Source organism: Haemaphysalis longicornis, unplaced genomic scaffold (assembly GCF_048455015.1).
Source record: "Haemaphysalis longicornis isolate Haplotype H1 unplaced genomic scaffold, Haemaphysalis longicornis Haplotype H1 scaffold_9, whole genome shotgun sequence".
Lineage (NCBI taxonomy): Eukaryota > Metazoa > Arthropoda > Arachnida > Ixodida > Ixodidae > Haemaphysalis > Haemaphysalis longicornis.
Window position 1 is genome coordinate 93,607,257 of NW_027526460.1, and position 23,538 is coordinate 93,630,794.

The following is a 23,538-nucleotide window of genomic DNA, read 5'->3' on the forward strand; positions in this document are numbered from 1 at the left end:
ATCATTACCAAGTGATATCTGAAAGAAGGTTGGTGCGTGTAGGGTAGTTTACTCTACTCGAGTAGGGCTGCAAGCCGATACTCCCGGGTAAGTTCATGGCGTGCTGACAGAAGAAGTTTGTATTTTTTTCACTGGGGACAGACAACTAGAGCCACTAAATAAGCTACGGGAAGCGAAGCATGCGCTACCGTCTTTATGGCGGTTAAAGCAGCCCCGGACGACGCACAAAGGCATTTCGTGCGTTGTGATGGGTCCTTAGCGGTAATAACGCACGTTTGCAGCGAAAACGAAGGCTTACAGAAACGCTCAAACGTGGGCTGAGGCGCGGCGAACCAAAATGGCAGTGCCCAGGAGCCTGCCCCCGGCGGAGCGAGGGTCACGTGATGCAAATAGTCCAATGACCGCAGCGGGGGCAACGAATAATGACAGAGAAGAGTGCCGATACTCTAAAAAACCTCTATTCAGTGATGCCTGGACAACACTCTAAGTAAAAGGTTAGGAGAGGGAAGGAGGGTCAGGTAGAGGGTGTGAAGAAAAGCGTGGGGCAACGACGGCTTCACCGGAAGTTTAGGCGCTCGTGCAACCGACATGTACGAGATATAAACAAACGCTCAGTTCTTGGCCCTCCAGAATGCAACAAACCACATAGCCCATTGTGTTGCGTGAGAACCGTCTATATCTATGTTCTATTTTCCATATTGTGGCTGAGTATATCCGTATTTGTTAAATAACGGGAACAGACCAGGTAAAGTCTATTTTTATTTCACCTGTCGGTAGCCGGAGCGCAAGAAAATGTTCGTTAATTTTCTGATTGATTTGATTGATTGATTGATTATGAGGTTTAACGCGCCAACACTACACAGGCGATGGGGTGCGCCGTAGGGGAGGGCTCCGGATTAATTTTGACCACCTGGGGACCTTTACGCGTGCCGAAATCTCGAACACACGCGTTAATATTTTCCGCGAGAAGTTTACTGATCATTCTCTGACCTCCATCCGCAGCCGCCAAACAAAACCTCGCCGTCCCGATGGCGACGACCGAGAGGATCATGTCACGCGACAAAGCCCACCCGAGGCCGTTCTTGTGCTTCGTGAGTTCCAACTGGTCGGAACTGCTTTCGTTGCCGCGCCGCCATTGCACCCACTACGTCTTCGACGTTCCGCAAGAAAACATTGCCGGGGTGCCTCCAGGTAGGAGAAAAAGACGAAACTTGGACGAGTATGATTTCTGTTTTATCGTACACATTCGTTTCAAGCTACACTAATCCCTCGTTATAACGAAATTACTTTACTCGAAATATCGCTTTATTCGAAATTTCTTCTAGTCCCAACCCAAACGCATGCATTTTAGGCCGCATTACTCGAAGCGCACGAAGAGCTGGACCCGCTTAGAGCGAAGCGGCGAGCGGAGGCGTCGCCGAGCGGCGGCGACCCAACGGCGAGTCCGGCAGTAATATGACGAGTTGACAAGCTAATGCTTCCCCGGTGATTTTCTCGAGCCGGTCATACTCGGTTTGCGCCATCCGATTTAAAGGGGTCCTGAAATGCCTTCCGCCGATGCATGGATGTACATGCATCCAAATAAAGCAATGTATTAGCAATCTCCTCCCGCAAGAATTTTGTTAAAGCGATGAGTATTAGTTGAGAAATCGTAAATCAAAAACCGCGCATTATCGTCGCGCCGTGGCCCCGCTGGTGTCGGGTCTTCTTTTGCGGGGGTGGTAATTCCTGCCGGCGGCATGTGAAAAAGACATTTTAAACCGATATAGAACCCGTGCACAAAACGCTTCAATCATGTGACCAGTTCAGCTTGGGGCGACGCGTGGTGGAGAGCGGCAAAGTTGGCGAAACATGCTCCGCTGCGGCTCTGAGCTTTCTAGCGCTAGAGCGAGCGCCATTTCTTTGACAATCTCAAACATCGGTTGCCTTGGCAACACGGCACAAACCGCTCTTGAAGTCAGTTACGGTTGCGTGATCCCGGTTCAGCTCGGGACCCCACCTCGCGACATGTGGGCACTGCAGGCGTACCACTCACTCCCATTGGGAAGTGAGAGATGCGTTTGGCATTACAGGAGGCGATGGTGTGTGTGTTGTGGACGCCTTTGTTTCGCGATGCAATGCGACGTTGTGCTTCTGCGGGTCGATAGTGCTTCCCATGGTCTGGATTATCTTTCTCGAGCGACTTACGACTCAACCTCGCATGGGGTATGTGCAGTGTGCGTGGCCAAAAGCCATCTCGGCTTGTGCGGCAGTGACTTGCTGTTCGTCCCCGCAAACCGCGCGCGAGGTGAGTGGCGAATTTACGACGGGCAGGAGGAGGCAACCCATCGCCTGTCAATCGCGGTTCAGACTTGCAACGCATGTTGTGACGTTGTGCTCGTTCGAAACGCATCTCTGGATTGTTTTGAAGTTGAATAAAATGTATTTGTCAAACCCGGGAATTCGGCTCAAGGCGTTCTCTGCGATTGCACGAAAGAAGTGCCACGGGGCTTTAACGCTTTCTTTATGGAGCGTACTCAGGTAAGAGAATATCCATGTCATGTTATGGCCGTGTTGCAATCAATACAAACGGTTAAGCGTTTGTTTACACTTGTTTTGTGTCTCGTAAAATGTCCAAGCACTCCGGCACTCCGCTGGCAGATCAGCGGGCGAGCCGGCGCTGAGCAGACGACTCATCTCTTTGCCAGAAGTGAGTGAAAAAGCCGCCTAATAGCAGGATGTCTAGCTCATGACGAACATCTAGGAATCGATGACGTATACATGTGAAGATGGTGGCGTCCAAAAACACCAAGGGAAGGGTGAGAAAAAAGTGACAAACGTTGCAACAAAAGTGTGAGCTTTCCGCTGCGCGTAAAAGAGTAATACTTGGCACAGATGACGTTGACGACCTAATCTAACGATTGCGCTACTTCATTTAGTGTGCTCAAAATGCCTTTCAGGGCCCCTTTAAGACAAACGGTCCAAATGCGTGTTAGGGCGATCGAATTTTGTTCCTAGATGCATTGGTCGATGGCGTGGACGCGACGGTGCGCGAAAACTGATACTCGAAGCGTAGAATTAGAAGGGTCGTCGAGAGTGGGGCGCCCAAAAACTCGTTTTGCGAACTTTACGGCTGCACACCTCGGGAAAAAATTTCCCAGTAATCATGCAGAGCGCATAGTGCAAAACTGGTCAGTTTTCATGATTGTGCTGTGTACCCACAATGAGCGGGTAATCGTTTTTTGAGCTCAACAAACACAACATCAGATTCCAGCTGTGGAATTTGCGGCGCTTTGCAGCGCGAAACTCTCGTAGCGTTGCGTGACCCCCCCCCCTTTAAATGTGGCCACTGCCTTCTCCTCCTCATTCGCTCTGCAAGGTGTTCAGACGCCAGTCACTGCTTGGTCAAATTGGAGCGGGGTTGTTCGCGCCCGGCAAGAACATGAAACAACCAAAGCTCACTGCCTTTTTTGCACCTGAATGCAGTTGTGCTTCACTGAATACATTGTGCTTTGTTTGATTCCTCGCAGTTGTGGCCCAAATAAAGCTCAACTACTTTAGTTTTCACAAGTGGTCGCTTATATCAAAATACCGCTTATAACGAAATTTTTCGCCGTCCTGACTAATTCGTTATAATGAGGGATTACTGTATATTTGCGCGAATAATACCACACCAATGTGGCACACCGAACGTTTTGTTGCTAGTCGTTTACTCGATGACTGTAGGCGCTTGATTTTACTATTTTTGACTTTTTTAATAGTCTTGCCATTGGTCTACCTTTGTCTTCTCTGTATCAATACCGCTTGATTGCTTTTCTTTTCAGTACTAAACGCGTCCGAAATAAGAGAGTACGTCGGTGTTTCAAAGAAGCTCCTCGTGCGGATGGAGCCTTCCTTCGACGCTAATGATGAAACTTTCCAGCGTGTCGTGAAGCGTCTCCACGCCCTTGGCATAGATGGCGCGGCAATCGTCGAGCAGAAATACTTATCAACGGAGTTGGTTTCCCTGCAGATATTTATCAAGGTAAGCAAACCGGGAAGTGGGGAAAGGGGTGGGTGGGAGCTGGGCAACCGCACGGGAACTTTAGAGCGAGAGCTCTATTACTCCAGGAACAAACACAGCAAACGCCTCCTAGCGTCCCTTTGACCTTAAAGCTCAGCCAAGGTCAAGCGATCATTTCTTAAAGGGGCGCAGTGAAAGCATTTAGTCGCTCGTTCGTTCTGAGTGGAGGGGTGCGGAGAAAGGGCACCTGCCTTCAGAAAATGATTCAAAGAGGCGCTGCAAGCATCCAAGTTCACGGCGCGTTAGCGCCTACATTGGCGACTGCGCTAAGCAGCCTCTGTGTTTGCTGTGTGTCTGTGTGTGTACATTCACTGCGCACTCTCGGCGCAAAAACCAAGTGTTCGCTCGACAAACGTGCTGTAAATGCGCTAAACCACGGGAAGTTTTTTCAACAGCGAAGCTAGCAAAATGTACTTTTTTCCTGTACGCAGTTAAAAATACCAAGAAATTGCCGAGCGCGCACACGTGAGCGCGCTCGGAGCGAAACTGTAGAGGTCGATAAGGCCAACGCCCGTGGGAATACCAAAAAATTCCTCTCTTAGCTAATGCAGATTAGGCGTACAGTTGCAGAAGTACAGTTGCAGCAGTTGCAGCAGTACAGTTGCAGCACTTAGCACTGCCATTGCAGATGATTTGATGCCGTGGCGCGAAGTAGTAGTAGTAGCAGTAGTAGTACTTTTATTAGATGAAGGAGCACTTGGGCTCCAATGCTGGGTGTGCATTGTATCACTTGGTAGGACTTCCATCCCGTACTGAACCATGACTGAAAAAGGACCTCTTCACAGCGTACATGACGAAGTATTTCCCATCCCCCTCTCCTTGTCAACCATTCCCTTATGCGGAGCAAAGAAGTATAGTATTTTCTGAGCTTAAAATGCGCTGGCAGCTTGAATTGTTATTTACATAGCTATAACGAGACCGAGAAACCATCCGTGTTTACCTACAGGACGACTGCAGCAGCGCGAAAGCTGATCAAACTTTCCCTCCCTTCCAGCTGCTCAGAAGAGCTTTCGGTTCACAATACTTAATCGTCTTGGGAGTGGAAGTAGAAGATTACGACGAAGAACCGAATCTTATTTCACAGCGCCTCAACCCACTTATCAGGTGAGTAATTATTTTAAGTTGCTCGGCTAAGTTAATTACTTTTGAAGTATATAGCGGCGCAGGAATTAGCATAGTCATGAAAACTCGTAACAGCGCGAACAAACGGGACGTAGGGTACAATTTTTCATGAACATGAATCAATTAATTCGCAATAGAGTCCTGCTAAGAATTAGCGACAAGTTACCCTGTTTGCCGCCTGAACCCGTTGCTCGGAATCCCGTCGCTGAACGCAGACCACTAAAGGTGAAGTTTTTAGCCCAAATTTCCATTGTAGTTTCTGTAATTATTTATCTTAATCAAATGCCTAAGAAGTAATGAACTATTGAATTATTATTCAATCAATAATTTTAGGGCACCACCATGCGATTCAACAAGGCTGCATGTGTGATCTCACCATGGGCTCTACTTCATGCACCTATGCACTACCAATGTAATTTTAAGGGCGATATATTTCACTATGCTTTTTTTTTCTGCATCAACATTCCAACTTCGTGTAAACTCTCTCCACAACTTTGTAGGTTACTTATTGCACGTTACCTATGGACCGTAGGACTTCGAGAAGGCGAACGTTTCCCTCCCGTAGATCTAGACGGATGCTATCATGATCCAAGAAAATGTGTCTATCCTTTCCTCTACATCTAGAGGCCACACATATTCCATCATTCTCGCATTGTTTCCAATGAACGCCTTTATTCTCAAACATTCCGTTCTGTGTTCAAACTGCAAAGCAATACCCTTGTGATTATCTTAAGAGCTTTTTTGTGATACCAAACTTCCCTGCAGTTTTTTATTTATTTATAAGTTTTTATTTACTTATTTATTTTTACTTATTTATATAAGTTTTTATTTATTTTCATTTTTTCATTCAGGTGTTTTTTTGTCCGTTTCAATTATTCTTTGATATTTCGCTGTTCCAATATTTCATTTTGCGACGTCAAGCTGTTTACTGCCATTTTGTGTCCCCGTTGTTGATGTGGAGACATTTTTCCGCGTCCGGTTATGCTGTCACGCAACATTACAAGCTAAATGGATTTTCGGGCTAAGTTGAAAGTACTTACGTTACCTGAATGCTTTGCTGAAGAAAGGTTCGGGCGGAGTATTTCCGAAGGACAATTCGGAAAGGAGTTTGCAAGTTTGAAGTGGTGGGGTGATGTTTTTATTATGCAGAAAGTAATTTTAAGCGTCCTGAACACCATGTGCCATCACATCTATCTCTCACGCGCACACGCTCACGAACGCACACGCACACACCCACACAAACACGCACGCCCACGCAGACAGAGACAGACAGACAGACAGACAGACAGACAGACAGACAGACAGACAGACAGACAGACAGACAGGTGGACGGACGGACGTACGGGCGGGCGGACGGACGGACGGACGGACAGTCGGACAGACGGACGGACAGACGGACGGACAGACAGAAGGACAGACAGACAGACAGACGGACGGACGGACAGACAGATGGACGGACAGAGAGACGGATGGACAGACAGACAGACAGACAGACAGACAGACAGACAGACAGACAGACAGACAGACAGACAAACAGATAGACGGACAGACAGACAGACAGACAGACAGACGGATGTACAGACGGACGGACAGACGGACAGACATCTTTTACAACGCATGTTCACGTAAAGAGGGGTTATCTTACACCCATCCCTCAAAGAGGCTTTAATTTTAGCATCGCTGTAATTTGACGCCGGAATTCAATTTGGTCACTTTCGCACAAACGCATTTCGGCTGAAAGCGGAACAAAGGATACAGAGGGATTTTGGAGGAGCATTCTATATTGTTGATACGGGTGTATGACTTAAATTCATACAGAATGAGAAATTCACCGGAACTATGGCCTCCGCGACTGACAACAGAACCACCCGCTTCATTTGTAGTAGTAGGCTTTGTTGACAAATGAGAGGTTTGTGAAACAAATCCCTCAACAAATCAAAGATCTACTTCACGCCGTAACTCTTCCATCGCGGTGGCACTGTTTCCAACTGTCGCCAAAATAGATGTAAATACGAAACTTAAGGGATTCCGGTTATCGCAAGGGACTGCATAGCATCAGCAATGGCTGCCATCATAATGGCAACAAGTGCGGAACGGTCGACATTGCAGAGGATAAGGGCCACAGATTATCATACCTCGTTCCCGAACGTCAGGCACTTGATAACGTTACCTTGATCGCTAACGCCGCGGGTGCCTGAATGCTGGCTTAGTCGCGAAAGTAAAGATTGCGCGACGTACATTCGTATGTGGCAACAAATGTTTCCTGAAGCCAGCCGAAGAACATACTGTGTGATAACAATGCCTTCGGCGAGGTCAAGTTGAGCAAAGTTGTGCACAAGGTTAGCTACTCAGCTCTTTGCCAAAGCCTGAGGATTATGTATTGGTGCTAAACTCTCCCTGGTTTCCGCAGCCTCTCCGACATTGTCGTCCTTCAGACCCATTTCAAGCGGTCCTGGGCCTTCTGTCGGACTGCCTACCCCTCGATCTACAAGGACACCGGCGATGGCTGCACTCAGAGCGTTCCAATGGTAAACGTTGGGAATTTAGACGTTTCTTACGCTGGATAGCTTGCATTATATTTACACTTGGTGCCGATAGTGCATACCGGGTTTTTTTTCTAGCTCGTAGAACGTGGTAAATTAGACTCTTAAACAAACTACTTTGTGAAAACTATCCAGTCGAAAAACACAACAGAAAATACGGCAGGATTACCTTGTAATGTAATGGGACATTCTGTTGTTTCTACAGCAGAAATGTCGTGTGACATTCTGTAGTTACACAATGGAGATACCTGTCGCACAACAGTCCATCCTGTAGTCGCGATAAGGATCCCTTTTCTGTGACACGCATTTCTGTAACGTGGCATCCCGCCATCGACTCCTACGACGAAAGGTTGCACAGTCGCGAATAAGAAATGTTTCTGAAACCTGAAAGCGTATTATAATAAATGCACCGATACCTTCCAAGCGAAACCTTTAAGCGAAACCTTCGAAACGGTTCAGGCGAAACTTTCGCTGTTACGAAATTTCGCTAAACACGCTCGATCTTTGCAGAAAACAGCGCTTCTCTGGGCCCGGGCTGTATCCAAGCACGGGATCGCGTGCATCTCCGTGAGCATGTCGACGCACGCGTTCCGGGTGTCCAGTCCAAGGCCAGTGGGAGCTTCTTGCCTCAGCTCTGCCGAGCGGCCACCGGTGAGGAGGCGATCCCGGACAAACGGGCATTGCTACTTTTCACTCGGTTAGCACGGATGCAGTCAACGTACTGATAAAACGTGTCTGTGCCTGAACGGCATTCCACGTTCAGCACAACACTCTCGGGCTGGCTTTGAACACTGGCCAGAAGTTGTCTCCAGCGTTCATGTAAAATTTGGTCTGTGCCGTTTCAACTAGTTGCCCTGCAGATGTCACTTGCCCCAGCGCCAGCATACGAATGCCAACGCTCGTCACACTGATTCTCTTCCAGTCGTGTGACAAGGGCGTTTCGGAAACGGAAGACGACCGGAGCGGCGCGGCCTACCGCTACGGCGACGATGAGTGGCTGTCTTACGAAACCGATCACATGCTGTCGGTGAAGGTACGCAAGTGCAAAAATAAACTGTGCGCTCGTGAATTATCACGACTGTGCTGACAGCAGTGGCGTTGTCATAAAGGGGGTCGTGCAGACACAATATAACTTTGTTCATTTTACAAGAACTAGCCTTTGGTAACTTGATCAGCTCCGTTCCAGCCACGAAAGGTTTTATTTTACTTTCAAATTTCGCGCTCCAGTGGCGTAATACGGGCAGAAGTGACGTATTATGAGCCAACACTAAAATATGGTTACCAGTGTGTTAACTGTGCGTTATCATGCAAGTGGTATGATCAAACGGAACTAGAAGCCTGACAACAGACGTCATGTCTCATGGCGGTAGCTAAGTCGGCGTCCGCCCATCGCACAGATTCTGTGATGTCATAGAGAAATCGCGGAAATGCGGTTGGAGAGTCGCCACCCATTTATATGTTAACACGAAAGTGTTTTATGCTCGGGTACACCAAGATCTCAGTGACGTGACATCCGTCCCGGAAGTACGTCGCAACCACTAGTGCCATTGACGCGGCGGCACCCCGTTTCGAGCCCACGAACTTTCTCGTCATAACGGGAGGTACGTGGCGCTCTGCCCACTCCGCTATGAATAGAGACGTGAGCAGCTCTACGAAACCGCTTAACGTCCTTATCTATGGCTCATTCAGATGGTGCGGCCGTCTAGGAGAGGCGAAGCGAAGTAACGCATCATAACCGTAATGAGCGCCGAGAGTTGGCGCCTCGATGCCAGCGCCTTCGTGTACGGGGGACGCGCGTGAATTAAGGCACCCTCCGCTGTTTTTTTGTTTCTTGCGTGGCAGCGTCACTTCGTCTGGCGGGTTGGGGCTAGCGAACCAATCGCACATTAAGGAGGTTCCTTTAAAATTCAACTGCTCCTGTGAAAGCCCCTTTAACTTTCGTGTTTTGCCGATTCCCATGAAAGAGGGATCAACCAGTTTTTTTTTGTTCTCTAATATCTCCATTGTTGTTTAACGTTGGCGATAAAATTGGCATCGTTGTCATGAAAAAGAACAAGACATACAAGACATACATGAACAAGAACAAGACAAGACAAAATGAACAAAACATATTTTGTTTTCATCGCCCATTTACAAAACGTTGCTTCTCGTAGCAAACGAGCAACTTCCACACAATACACCACCAAGAAACGAAAAAATCTGCAGAAATTCAGAGAATTTTCTACTAATGGTTAGCATTATTATACCGCTTGTTTTGAGTCTGAGTTCTTTACAGCCAAATGTTTTGGGTTTCTAAATTCTGTCGTTCCAATTATCTCCATTTACGCTATTGAAAGGTGGAACTTCAGCCAAATCTGCAATTTTGCGGAAATGAAGGGCGTTACACCTTTCCACATTTTCGCTATTCATTTGCATTTTTCCTATGTGCGGTTGTTGAAAATTCTATTGAAAATTTTTTGTTGAAAATTCTATGTTGAAAATTCTTTATTGAAAATTCTATGTTAAAAATTCTCCCTATTTACGCTATTGTAACGGTGAAAAGTGGGACTTCTGCGAAATCCGCGCTTTTGTAGATATGAAGGGCGTTACACTGTTCGCCATTTTCAAAATTATTTATATTTTCCTTATTTTTTGGATTTTAGAAATTCCAACAGGACAAAAATCTCCATTTACTGTATTATAACGATTAAAGGTAGAATTTTTGCCAAATCTGCAGTATTGTGAAAATACAGGGTGTTACACGGTCCTGGCTGTCGGGGTACTCGGCACAGTATGCTACGCATTAGGAAAAATGTAAAAAACATTTCATTTGTGTAGGGCCTCATGGGGCGCAGTGTTGCCTCAACACTGAAACACAGTACGCCACCTCGTTGTCTGATGAGGTGGCGTACGTGGAGGGGGGCGCATGGTGACTACAAAAAACACGCGGTCGCAAAAGCACAGGAAATGCGTTCTAGCAGACGACTACATGACCAGGCATCCTATAAGTGACGTCACGTGTAGGTGGCACCATCGGATGTCCTCGGGGCCAAAAGAGGCAGTAAAAGGGCATTTTAATCAAGCATTTATTGCGAGAGGTATACATAAATTATTGAATCGTAGCAAATGTGAAAACGTTTGATTGCCTTTATAGGTGGTATTCGTTGAAATGTTTAGCTGTCAATTTCTTCGCTTGGCAACAGTGGAAACGGCCACAGACATAGCCGATGTGCCACGGTCATGGCGCTGCTTGGGTTACTGCGCCCGCGCGCCGAAGAAAAAAAAACACCGGCGTGCGCCGTCTGCTTCGTTTTTACCCGGTTCTCAACGGTGGTGTCAACAGAGATGTTATTAATCGCACTCACACTGGACTCAAGGCAATACTTCGCGTTCGGTTAGGTAGAGTTTGCTAATATGCAACACACGTCATGTGCTTAGCACGGACAAGTATCGCCGTCCCGCGGAGCCCGACGTAACCAGTGACTGTGCAGTCCCATGGTTGCCCGCATGCGCGCCTCGCTAGTGAATACAAGCAATACGCAAGCTGGAAGCAGAATGGGACCTTTCGTATAAGTTGAAGAAAAGGGGGGAAAAGAGCAGTGGGGGGAACAGAAATTTTCATACCGGGCCGATTGTGTGTACATTTTTGTGTGTACCTTCCTTGTCTCTCTCCTTGACAATTTTAAGCGGATTGCGCTCCCGTGCGCAAAGTTCCGCGTTCAGAGCTCACACATAAGACGTTACTCACAGATGAAGCAAAAGATTCTTTAGCATCTCTTACTAGAAGCCAGCGTCAAATGCGCGCACACGTAACTTGTTGCGCGCATGGCCTCTCTTACTACCCGTCAATCCCTTGCCCCCTCTCAAGAATTTCGTTACCTTTCTTTGCAACTCGACTGCAGGGTTTATCCGTGGGTATAAATGCCACGACAAACGTGGCGAGTTGTTCGCGGGACGCTTGCTACGTTTGTTGCTCACAAGGGTCATCTTTTTCTGCTTCAGATGCGGGCTGCCGAAATCCTGCATCCGTCCTTCTGCGTGGCCGTGTTCAACGTGGACTACGACGTGCCACCAACGCAGTGTCCGAAGAAGCGGTCTTCACGATTTGGTCGGCTGGACGGCATTGCCCACGGAGCAGGTTTGCGGCACACATATATATGTCGTCTACTTCTCTCCTAGAATTATTTCTGCGACATACAGCTCAGTTTGCGAGAGAGGCTTCGAACTTGGAATTTTAAATCCGTGGTGTCGTAGACAGGGGACATTGACCCTAAGTAAATTCAAGGTAAGTAAGGTAAAGCATATTGTTAATTAAGCTAGTAGGTACTGCATTTCAAGGGTGGAAAAACTGCGCGTGAGAGGCAAGACAATAAGGAAGGGACAGAAGGGACAGTCGTGAGTCTGCGCCCGTCCTGTCCCTCCCTTATTGTCTTGTATCCCACGCGCATTTTTTCCACGCTTGAAATAAGTAAGGTAAATGTACGGTTACACACTTACGCGTATGAATTTTGCATATATGTAATCTTCCTACGCGTTCTCAAGATTAGTGGGAAGAGAATTTTATATATGAGAGGTTGAGAAGCACGTTATAGGAAAAAAACACAGCAGCAAAACACTAAACCTTCTTTTGGGCATGAATATATGACAGCACGAGAACTCAGTGATAGTATAAGCGCCGAGTACGAGTATTAGTGCTTGCTTCGCAATTGGGAGGTTATCTTTCACAATGCTCAATGAAAATAGAGGTGTGTCCTGACATAAAGGAACCGTATTCACTTGCAGGTTACAAGAAACCAGAGCGAGAAGAAAAGCCAGGTAAGGGTGTATGCTTTAGTTAGAGAGAAACGTTGCCAACTGGAAACGAACGGCGGTATATTTCAGCCCCAGACACCAAGTACACCGATGACGAAAGAAATGGTAAGTATAACCAGAAGAAGTACATTTGATTACAGCCTGAATTTGCTTAAGATGCAACGTACAATTTACACGAATTTACAGATTACCAAAAATTTACACTTCACACAAAATTATAATCAAAATTATTTTTCGGCACCAATCTGGTATTAGAGTCTTCGATTTTAAGGAGATTGCTTAAAGAGACCCAGAAAAGCTTTGTGAAGGTGGCAAATCAAATGCATTCAGGTGGTAGAACACATAACGGGGGAGTTTTGAGCCAAGTGTGAGCCCCATACGTTGTACGGATAATTTGTAAACAATTTTTGAAGATCGCCTTTCTCAGCCGATGAGCGCGCCGCCGCAGCGAGCCGACCGCGGCTGACGCTACGGCGGTCGCGGCTGACGCAACGGCGAGGCGCCCCCTGGTTCGGCCGATCGTCGGTCGCCGGCAACGTCACTTCCATTGGCTCCCGGTTGCTGTTCCTCCTTCCTGCGCGATCCCGAGGCAAAGGCGGGTCTGCAGCGATTGACGTGTGCCTAGGCGCAGGAATGTAGCTAGCGGAGAACGGAAGTCGAGCGTCGCGATGTCACATGGCTATTCCCAGTGTTTCCAGCTGCTTTGAAAGAAGCAGAGAGGGAGGGGGAATCGATCGGCAAGGGGGGAGATGTGCACTTAATTGCTTCTGGAGCAGCTAATACTGAATGTAGATCAATAATTCCAACGGCATTGCATCGCTTATTGGTACTACGCGACAATAAAGGCATTTTGTAACTTTTACAAAAGGCTTTTCTGGGTCCCTTTAATAGCAGAGTGAGACGACAACGTGTTTTGCTATCCTCGAACAAGGAATTCTGGAGGCACGGGCGTGTGTGCCCATTTTAATTTTGCGTAGCGCAGAGTTTTCCTTTCGGGTTTATTGCTGCATTCTTGCAGGGGAGCCCACGTCTCTGGTGTGCGTTGTGTCGGATGATAATCGCGAGAAGCTGCTCTTGCCGGAGGAAGGATGCGATTACGTGGTGTACCAGAGCATCGTCTACAAGGACAACGAATCGTTCGCCCCTCGATCCGAAAATAGTAAGCCTGAACAATGTTTTGTGCCGTACGCCTGCATCGCGTGATGGGTCTGTAATGAGTGACTTTGGCATCCCAACTTGTGAGAATAATCTTGATAGCGCATTGGGCATATGTCAGTACAGTTAAACCTGGATACAACGAAGTTGAAAAATGTTCGCAATTTTTCGTTACGTCCAGGTTTCGAGTTAAGGCCGTCGAGAACGAAGCAGAAACGAAGGTGAACTGATAGACATTAAAGAAGGTGAACTCAACCTTCATGGATTCCTTTCACAGCGAAAAACTGCGCAAGTTGCGCCTCCCCTTTTAGCACGAGCTTAGGCACTACATGGCGCTCTACAGAAGCAAGGTCATTTACCCCCGCAGTAACAAACCTAATTTAAGTATCCCTTTTGCTTTTTGACACTTTCCGGCTCCTCAATGCGTTGCAAGAAGCAAAGTTATGCTGAAAGGGTGCCGTTTTGCTAACTTGATGCTCTTTAGCGCACTCGAGATTTTGGAGAGGGTGCTGGCTTGGATGCTATCCCAGGCGGCAACGTTCTTATTCCTCACCCGCGGAGACGGCATTTAAACTTGTGCGCTTTTCTTGAAAAGACACAACGTTTCGTTTGCTAGCAGCACCACTCATCACCGACGAACCGATACCACAGATAGAAGTGGAGACGCGCGACTACACGCTGGCAGGACGGCCTAGCATCTCAAAACTTAGGTCTCGAACGGAAACCGCACTTACGCGTGGGAACGCACGTTAGTTTGCTGTGAGAGGAAAAAAACGTGAAGGGTAGTTACTCTTGTTAGCTGGTGTGGTGTTACGCTACGCAAGCGAAACCGGAAGTGACGGCTACGTTAGCGAGGGGATGGTGCTGGCCCCTCCGTTCATCATCATCAAGATGACGAATTTTGTGTTTAGGAGATTTCAGATGTTTTCATTGCTGCTGGCTCCTTAAGGTAGTGCTAATATTCGTTAAATTAGTTCATTTCCCCTGTCGATTTTCGAGTAACAAGGAAAAAAAGCGATTGATCAGCTCGCTGACTTCGTTACATCAAGGTTAGCCGACGCGATGTTTCGTTACGTAGAGGTTGCAAACACATCGTTGTCAATGGGGGGGGGGGTGGGGGGGAGGCAATCGGTAATTAAAAAACTTCGTTAAATCCAGGAATTCGTTACACAGAGGTTAATTACATCCAGGTTTAACTGTGTGGTGTACGCTCTGGGCTTTATTTCTGTTCTATTTACTCACTTTGAAGGTTAGAACACCTCTTAATTTCTTTCACCGTGCAGTACACTGTTCTCGTCTCTTGTGAAAACGTCATAGTTATGTCACAAATCGAGCTCTACAAACTTGTACTACTTTGATTCTGAGTCAATGTCGGTCGCATTTTCGTCAAAATTTGCTTGGAAGAAATGAGTTATGTGTGTTGTTTAATGTTTGGATGGTTGTCAACAATCGTGAGGTTGGCCTGATGGGGTTCAGAGCATCGCAGAATCGTACAGTACGACTGTGAAAAGAAATCATTTGGCTAAGGCAAACATTGGCCCCTTGAACTTTGATAGTTTTGCCCTCGACACTCACAGTATCATTTTATTTGTTCACTGTTTTCTTCCAGTCCTCAAGGGTTTTCTGTAAGAAGTACCGCTGTTGCCACTTTGCATTGGGCTTCCACCGGCTCTAGAGAGCCCTCGACAAGCTCACGTTTCCCCCCCGATATCAGCGCTTGGTCGATATTTTTGGGGGTTTCGATCTTCAATGGCTACGCCTAAAGCCCTTTCGAATGTGTCGCTTTTGTAATCTTTCTTTTAAAACCGCGTAACTTCTCTTGCGTTCTGCACCCGACAGACTCCTTTGAGCAGTTTACGGCACTGAGGGAGAGAAACGTAGAAGCCAAGTACCTGGTGGCCTTGGACGCCGAGGAGTTTTCCCGCGAGTACGCCGGCCAGGCCACCGTCGAAGAGTGGTTCACGCGCTTCGTGGCCCAGCTTGTTCTATTTCTGGAAGAGAACAGGATGCATGGCATTGCCGTGCTCGAGTTGTCCCTCCCTCTCGCCGAGCTGGACCCTGTGGTGTCGGCGCTAACGGCCATCCGACAGTACACCGTCAGCTTCGGCTTCATCTACGCGCTCGGACTGACGCTGAGGGACTCCGGGAACGCCACCATCGCCGCTGTGCTGCCTAGCCTCCTCTCTCTTTCCAGGTGACTGACCGCCTCCCTTGTTAACCCTTTCAGGCCGGGATTTTTATTTCAAGCGAGGATTGGTTTTCTGCGTGTTTTCATATTTATTTATTTATTTAAACATACTGCCAATACCATCACGGATTTTCGCAGGTAGGGCTTACAGAGTAGGTATACAATACAGTTACAGAGTAGGTATACAATAAGACACACACATTAACCATTGAAATCTAGTAACAGAATCGGATTAACAGAACAATATCAGAACAGGATTCAAACATGTGGGTTACTAATAACGTGCAAGTACAAAGCAAATTCACATACTGGAAAATTGTATGAACTATTGATAAATGTAACGCAAAGAATGATGAGCAAAAGTACAGCATGGGTAAAGAATTTAGTAAGAGAAGTGTAATATAAGTACAAATAACATGATCTGAAAACAGAGTATTTGAGCTCAGGAATATTTTTTTAAGTGCAACGTACAATACTGAAGGGTATTTCATCTTAAGCGTAACTTAAGAGTACATAATCAGTGGGGTAAAATATACACAAAAATACACAAATGAATACCACGTAAGTGTTTCCCCTTGCATTTTGTTCGGGGAAACAGTTAGGTTTCATACTGCTTTCATACTGCTTTGGGCCTTGCAGAAGCACAGAAATGAAACATTACACTAAAAGTTCCAGTATTTATTAATTTACAGGAATTGCAATTAATTAGGTAATCAGGCAATTAAAAATTTTCTTTCTTGAAAAAGAATTTTCTTTCTTTTTGTCATAAAGCATATGACACCCTGATCTTACGGAAAAATATAGAGCTGGTAATCTAAGTATTTACAGATGTATAGACATGTTAACAAACTGGAATTTCCGTTTCCTTACCCTCACTGTCGTCATACCCTGTGTCTACTGAAGCTTCTTCTGTTTCATATCGTCCAGCACCGCGAAAACTCAAGAAAGGTGATGTCTATCGTAAGAAGCACCCTTGAACAACCCTAAACCTGAAAACTAGCAGTTTTCGTTTTGTTCTAAAGGGGCTAGAAGAGATTAGGTGTTGTGTCGTCAAATCACGACGCCCGGGCCGAAAGGGTGAAGTTCTGAAACCTGAGAACAATTTGTTGAAGGCATTGGCACAAGCAGCCTATGAGAATCCCTCATTGTGCAGCTTTCTGGTCATGGCTGTTCTTGCAGCACTGATTAGCATAGTTATTTAGTGTTATAGAAGGTATTTTTGCGCTGCTAATATTGAAGCCGAAAGCTTGCTTTGTGCGTAGTTTCAAGTTTAACGTGCTGCTCTGTTAAGTTGAAGACCTCTGAAAACAATCAGCGTTAAATCCACGGGGGGTAGCTTTTGACAATGATTTCCCGCATAAACTAGTTAGTTCTGCAAAGTGTTGCCGTGTTCTACTAGTCGTGTGAATTCAAAATACCACATTTTAGCAAACGTCTTCTGGGGTCCTGAATGGTCGACCTTTTTGGAAAGAAAGCAGGGTATAGTCGCTTCTGTGTCACGATTATCTTTATTAGCTATCATAGAGAATATTTTATTGAACGATTCATTGTACGAATCCTACAAATTCCTTTATTAAACAATGACGGTAGAGTCCGGGCTAGGGCATGCGTGGGACTGAGATGAGATCTTCAGTGCCCTTGCGGGAAATTTGGTGACGAGGCCGTGAATACATAAATTATAACGCATGTGGTCTCCGTGTGAGCATTTTTGGGAGATGTCGTCACATCTGCTATCAGAAACCTAAACACCCCATTAACTATTTCAAATGTTGAATTGCGGCCGAAAAAGGTAAAGAAAACATTTCTGAATGCTCGTGAGTGGACGGCGAGTAATTGATGTCTTATCTTTTTTGTTATTTTACAGTGTGCCCTCAATTCAACCGCCGCAAAGCACTCGCATTAGCGGAGTGGCCGAAAATGACTCAAAGTTTATCCCCCCAAAACAATGAGTGTTATTACACAACCACGCGTTTTGTACGATGAGGGTACAGAAAGAAACCCTGCAGGATCATGTCATTCATTGCAGCAGCAGCAGCAGGAGCAGAGCACACCAGCAGAATTTGTACATATCGTTCACTTCTGCGGTTGCTTGCCCCGGCACTCAACGACCATTGTAATGAAGTACATCTTCTACAACTTTGTCGGTGCCCAATACCTAAAGTACATTTCCTTCGCGATCACTACAGATATTATAACCTGCATTGCGCACCACGTAAGAAGGTTTACTTAGTGGGCAGTGGAAGAAATGTTTTGACCTGTGCCCTTAATCCCTTCCTTCTACGGGAGTCTATTTAGCGGCCTCACGTGGACAGTACCTCAAGCTGATGTCTTAGGTTATGTTTCTATGCCACAACAATAGCTTGCTTTAGATAATTTGGCAAGAATATCGGTGGGAAATACCAAATGTTTCGCAAAACAGTGTTTCTTGAGGCGCAACTTAAAACAATTCAATATGAACCACTACCTCATGCTAAACTGAAGGGAGTGACAGGGATCCCGTAACACGATTGAGGTACATCCACGGCAACCGCCAACGCCTGCATTACCATGCCATTCATAGCGCGTCGGGGAAACAGCCATCTCCTTCATCTTCGTTTTTCGGCAGACGCGCAACTTAACCTTTTGACCGGAGACACACCCCGGCGACACACCCCTCGAAGCGCACCGCGTCATTCGGCGGGCCTTTAGGGGCATTAGCCGGGCCCGTTGTCGGAGCTGCGCACAAGGCTCCATTTTCGGGTCGTTCTGCTCACGTAGCGGCAGGCGGACGTGACGGGAGCGGCCGCTCAGCTGATCGGCAGCTGACCAAATCCGCAGCCTCCCACGCATGCGGAGCTTGGTCATCTCGGGCTATGTGACTCATCTTGCGCCGCGTTCGCAGTGAAAGAGGAACGCCGCGTTCGCAGAGATTTAAAGCGAGGCCGCGCCTGCACGGGACCGAAAGGCTTTGAGCCGTGGTCGGCAATACAGCTACATCAAAGGTTAACGAAGCGAACCCAAGACTCAACCAGACTAGCTAGGCCAGTCTTTTGCTTTGCATATCCGAGATTAGGTGAGCTAAGCCCTAGCAATTTTTTTTCCTATCATGCCACTGAATCTCCGTGGCTTACCAATGTGCGAGTGCAGTACCACGGCGGAAGATGTTTTCAACAGACCAGTGCAATTGTCCAATCAAAAAAAATTATCTTATCCCTTCCAAAAGAAATTTGAGAGAAGCACAAATGCTAAATGTGCGTCGAACCTTCCCTGAAAGTGCGCTAAATCGATTTGCAAACCTTCAAAGACCCATACCGCCAACGAAGAAGGAACCCATGCGACGATTTTTCGCGCACTAAGTAACCGCATCTACGAACGATCTAAATCTACACTCCGATGCACGGTTTATAAAATAACCGTCTACCATTGTACTCCTTCTTCATGATCAATTCGTGTATTGTATTATCCAGAAGCGCTCCTTTTTCGCAATTTTCAAGTAACCCGTTTTCACACTGTGGAAGCCCGGTTTCGCGCACGCGCCGTGTGTCCAGAGATCTTATCAGATCTTTTTGATCCATTAACTGCTCCATAGGGAAACGCTTGTTTTTTGACAGCACGCCGTCGGCCCCACTAAGAAAGCTTTCGCTTTAAAAAGGTGCTGGTACAAGTTGTAGCGAAGCTCGTCCGGCCCGTTTACTTTCAGGTCGGCTGACGTGCTCGTCCTCGAGAGCCACTTCGCAGCGCCTGGTGATACGAACGGCGCCGACAACTGCGCTGTCCACTTCCCATCGTCGGCGCACGCTTCCGTGTCGGGCAGCGGACCCGGACTGTCCCTTGAGGAGACGGCGCGCATCCTTCGGCGGTTGGAGAACGCCGTTTTCGACCCTGCGAAGGAAGTGGCCCCGCTATTCTGCTTCTCTGTCAGCCTGGCAGCCTTCCTATTCCACGTGGACGGTGCCAAGGCCGGTCCAGGAACGCCTTGCATGGACGTCCGCATGGTCCCGTACCAGGAGGTATATTTGGAGCGCAATCTCGGATCTTTGATCAGCCGCACAGAGCTTTTAAAGACGATAGTCTTTCATGGCCTACTTACACCCAGAGAGATAAACATTTATTAAGCGAAAATAGGTTAAAGGAGCGGGCTGGCCGCCGGCACAAGTCTGGCGGCGACATTATCAGCTCTGTCCACGAGTGAGGCTTGTACTCGCGGGTCAGAGCTACCCAGCGATCCTTCCCACTGGTCTTCAGAGGTTATTGAAGAGAAGGGGTCAAGAGGGCAGCCCCACATACAGTGGGGAACTGTAACAGATACCACACGCGGGGAAGTTAGGTAACGGGTACAGGGAGGGATGAATGTGGTAAAGTATTGCCTTGCAAGGGAGAGTGTTGGTTTGCAGGAGTCGCCAGGTACGTTCTTGTGAATGGGTGAGTTCTGGATGTGCGGGGGTATATTTACGGCGAGCGAGGCGGTAATAAGTGGCAATATCGTGGAATGTTGTCAGCCTGGTGGACGTTGTCAGCCTGTCAGCCTGGCGGATCTGGCCCCATGGTAGGGGAAGAGGCTGCGGCCCGTTCGGATCGTGAGTCCTCGAGCGACGTCATGGGTTGCCTCGTTTCCCCTAAGGCCGGCATGGGCTGGGGTCGACAAAATTTTGGTCTGTCTGTCTGTGTCCGTGAGTCGATTCAGCCACCCGGCCAAAGTGAAACGAAGTCTCTGCAATAGTCTTATATACTCAAAGCACAATCCAAAACGGCTAAGTCCTGTTTATATGTTCATACTTGTCAACATTGTTGAACAAGAACAAGACATTACGCAAATATAAGAAGGAAAATCAATACACAAGGGATATTTACAGTATCCCTTTATAAAAAAAATCATAGATGCTTGATTTTTGCGAAATGAAATAGTGCTACATCTACGGCAGAAAAAAAATCACACTGTCGCCTGCTGTCACCCGCACCACTATAGCTTCTAGCGGCATTTTAAGAATTCAAGCGGCAACAGTTACGAAAGGTTCCACTCGATAGGTTCCACGTTCTGCTTGGAACGCATGTGGACTAGGGCAACGTGGTTCTATAAACGTTGTAGTAGGGCGCCTCGATTCACGCGCGCACCCGCCGTACGGCAGCGCTGGCGTCGAGGCACCCGGCCTGGAGCAGTGGAACACGGTGAATTTAAATTCACCTGCGCAAACCTTTAGCGTGTTTACCTTGGGACGAGCGCGACAAAAGAGGGACAGCATGAGAGGTGAGCGGAAAAGCAAAGGGGGTCCTTTACTTGGCAAATGTCGACAAAGACTGTCGTCTTTTGTCGACATTTGCGAGGAAAGGAGCAGATACGTGGCCAATTTTTTAAAGCGACGCTGTTTACCTGTGTATGCATTCTCCAAATCCCTTCCCACGGAGCGGCACCCGAATCACGAAATGTGCGCACACAGAACGCGCCCGGTGGTGAAGTTAGGGTAGGGAGAGGGCGGGACGTGCAGCAGCCGAGGCGCGAGGTAGTGGGGCGGAGGGTGGGGCGTGGGCGCTCGTCCTTGCATTACAGTCAAACTGTCAAACTTCGTTAATACTTACCCGCCTAATGTGCAATTGCGGTTTAAACGTAGTTGCGAAGATTCCCCCACCCGGCCCCCATTAAAATCCATGTATTGACTGCCCTCTTAAGCCATTGCCCATCAAACGGTTAGCCATTGCCCATCAAACGGTACTATTTTCTTGTTGTACACGCACGGACACGAAATTGGCAAACTCTAATGTGCACATATGTTCGATGCTCGAGCTGCGGCGCTCAGACGGCTGTCCCCAGCGATGGGGACGTTTGTCTTGTGTCCAACGCATTAATATTTCTGCACCATCACAAACTTATTATTAGGAAGTTTGGGGGTCTTTGGGAGGCTCACAACGTTCGTGGGGATATTTTCATAAGGCTGTAAGGCATACAGTACCTTATTCAAGAATTGGCTTTCTTTATGGCTGCGTGCAAGAAGGTGCATATCCGCAGCGTGCGTTGTTCCTTCACATGCAAATGCAATGAATATGTTTCTGCTACTGCTACTGCTACTGCGAAACGGCGCAGATAATGTTGTCCAGAGTACTCTAAGGCGGCCTTTGTGCCCTGAATTTCAATCGTAACCATCGTTATCATAACGAACCGACTCTTAACCCGCACAGTTGCGACATGACCACGGTGTTGAAGGATTTATATACTGGCTAACGAACGCAATAAATAGTATATGTGCCGGTTTATAGTACAACTAGAATAGATACCGATGAATATGTACAAGCAGCTCTTTATTGTTTTACAAGCCTTTCGGGCGTGAAGGACGATTGCTGGCTTTTACGGATCGGCCAGCGCCGCCGTACTTTCCCGCATAACTCCTCGGCTGTGCGGCGAAGCCATTGCGTGCGCCTTTCAGCCGTCAGGCGCCACCATGTCGGTGACTCATTATTCAAGTTTCGACAAGCCGGGCCAGACGCCTCGCTTTCAATGCGCTTCGCGGTTGCCAGAGGCGCGCCGAGACTTGTTCAAGGACACAGAGGCCCCGCGATCTCAGCGGAGTCCTCCTCTCTCCCCTCTCTCGGACTCAACGTGCTCCGAGGCTACCGACGACTCACGAACTCTGGGAAGAGCGTTGTGTGTGTCTGTGACGTTCGTGGCGTGTTGCCGCTTGTTGGCGTTTTGACCGTTACCGATTTTGGGTATAAATAAGCTGCCCAAGCGCTGTAATCCATTCCTGTTAGAGCAGCGAATCCATGCTGTCACTCTGCTCGAGTCCTGTATTGTAACCTCGCCCGTCGGGGCATTGTTCTTTGGCTTCGGCTCACCTCTCGCTATGTAGTAAACAGTTACGTTAGACTACGGCTTCTGGACTTCATGGCTGCAACAGCGGCTGGCCGCTCGCGTCATACACGCTACCACTCGTATGTCGGAGGCCACGGAGCTCGGATCGGGTGCCCCCACTCGGTTGCAACAACTGGTGGCAGCGGTGGGATCACACAGTTGCAACATGGCGTACTCAGGATGGCGTTCTATAAATTGAACAACATTATTCTACTCTCTTGTCTAGGACTGAGGACCCCGTCCACTATTCAGCTCGATTTCACTGCTAGTTAAAGTTTTCTCCTCCTCCTCCTGCTCCTCCGCTTGTGTGCAGTTTTACTGTAACTCATATCTGAATATGTGAAGATATGGCTGTGGGAAATGCACCGAAATATGCTTCCAAGTCTGAACAAACATGGTGGTACTGTATTTTTACCGTATACGTGAATCGTTATGCTCAATAAGACTCCGTACTGGTTATAATCCTGGCATAAAACCAGCACGCGCCTATAAACACAGCAGGTTATTTGGAACTCGACCTACATTTTTTTTGCGGCCCATAGTGCATGTCGGCGTACATTCATGCCATGACAAAGTAAAGTGATGTGATACAATACTTTTGAGAGCGGAAGCTTGGGTGAGTTGGTAATGCATTGCATTGGCGGGAATTGCAAATTAACACGAGGACAGAGAAGAGAACAACAACATAGACAAGACGAAGCGCTTCGTCTTCTCTACGTTGTTGTTCTCTTCTCTTTCCTCGTGTTAATTTGCGCTTCCCGACAATACAATGCTTTCTAGCTATCGGCAAGGTTGCAAAAGCTGTTAAACCTCACATAGAATTACCTGGAGTCCTAATGCCTTCTGCCAAAGCCGACAGCCCAGAATTCGGCCTGGA

At 47.5% G+C, this 23,538-nt stretch overlaps 1 protein-coding gene across 3 annotated transcripts in view; it reads left to right on the forward strand.

Annotated features, from left to right (window-relative positions):
• Window positions 1–23,538, forward strand: part of LOC144151406 (uncharacterized) — a 103,591-nt gene that overhangs the window by 12,434 nt on the left and 67,619 nt on the right. For 2 of the 3 annotated variants that reach the window (XM_077682446.1, XM_077682447.1), the window contains exons 11-22: window positions 1,003–1,191; window positions 3,804–4,003; window positions 5,037–5,146; window positions 7,575–7,692; window positions 8,218–8,358; window positions 8,630–8,740; window positions 11,689–11,824; window positions 12,469–12,501; window positions 12,568–12,603; window positions 13,517–13,657; window positions 15,493–15,847; window positions 19,521–19,830. In XM_077682446.1, coding sequence (XP_077538572.1) covers window positions 1,003–1,191; window positions 3,804–4,003; window positions 5,037–5,146; window positions 7,575–7,692; window positions 8,218–8,358; window positions 8,630–8,740; window positions 11,689–11,824; window positions 12,469–12,501; window positions 12,568–12,603; window positions 13,517–13,657; window positions 15,493–15,847; window positions 19,521–19,830 — 1,880 coding nt within the window. The remainder of the gene's footprint in view (window positions 1–1,002; window positions 1,192–3,803; window positions 4,004–5,036; window positions 5,147–7,574; window positions 7,693–8,217; window positions 8,359–8,629; window positions 8,741–11,688; window positions 11,825–12,468; window positions 12,502–12,567; window positions 12,604–13,516; window positions 13,658–15,492; window positions 15,848–19,520; window positions 19,831–23,538) is intronic. The other variant, XM_077682448.1, reaches the window with a different exon arrangement.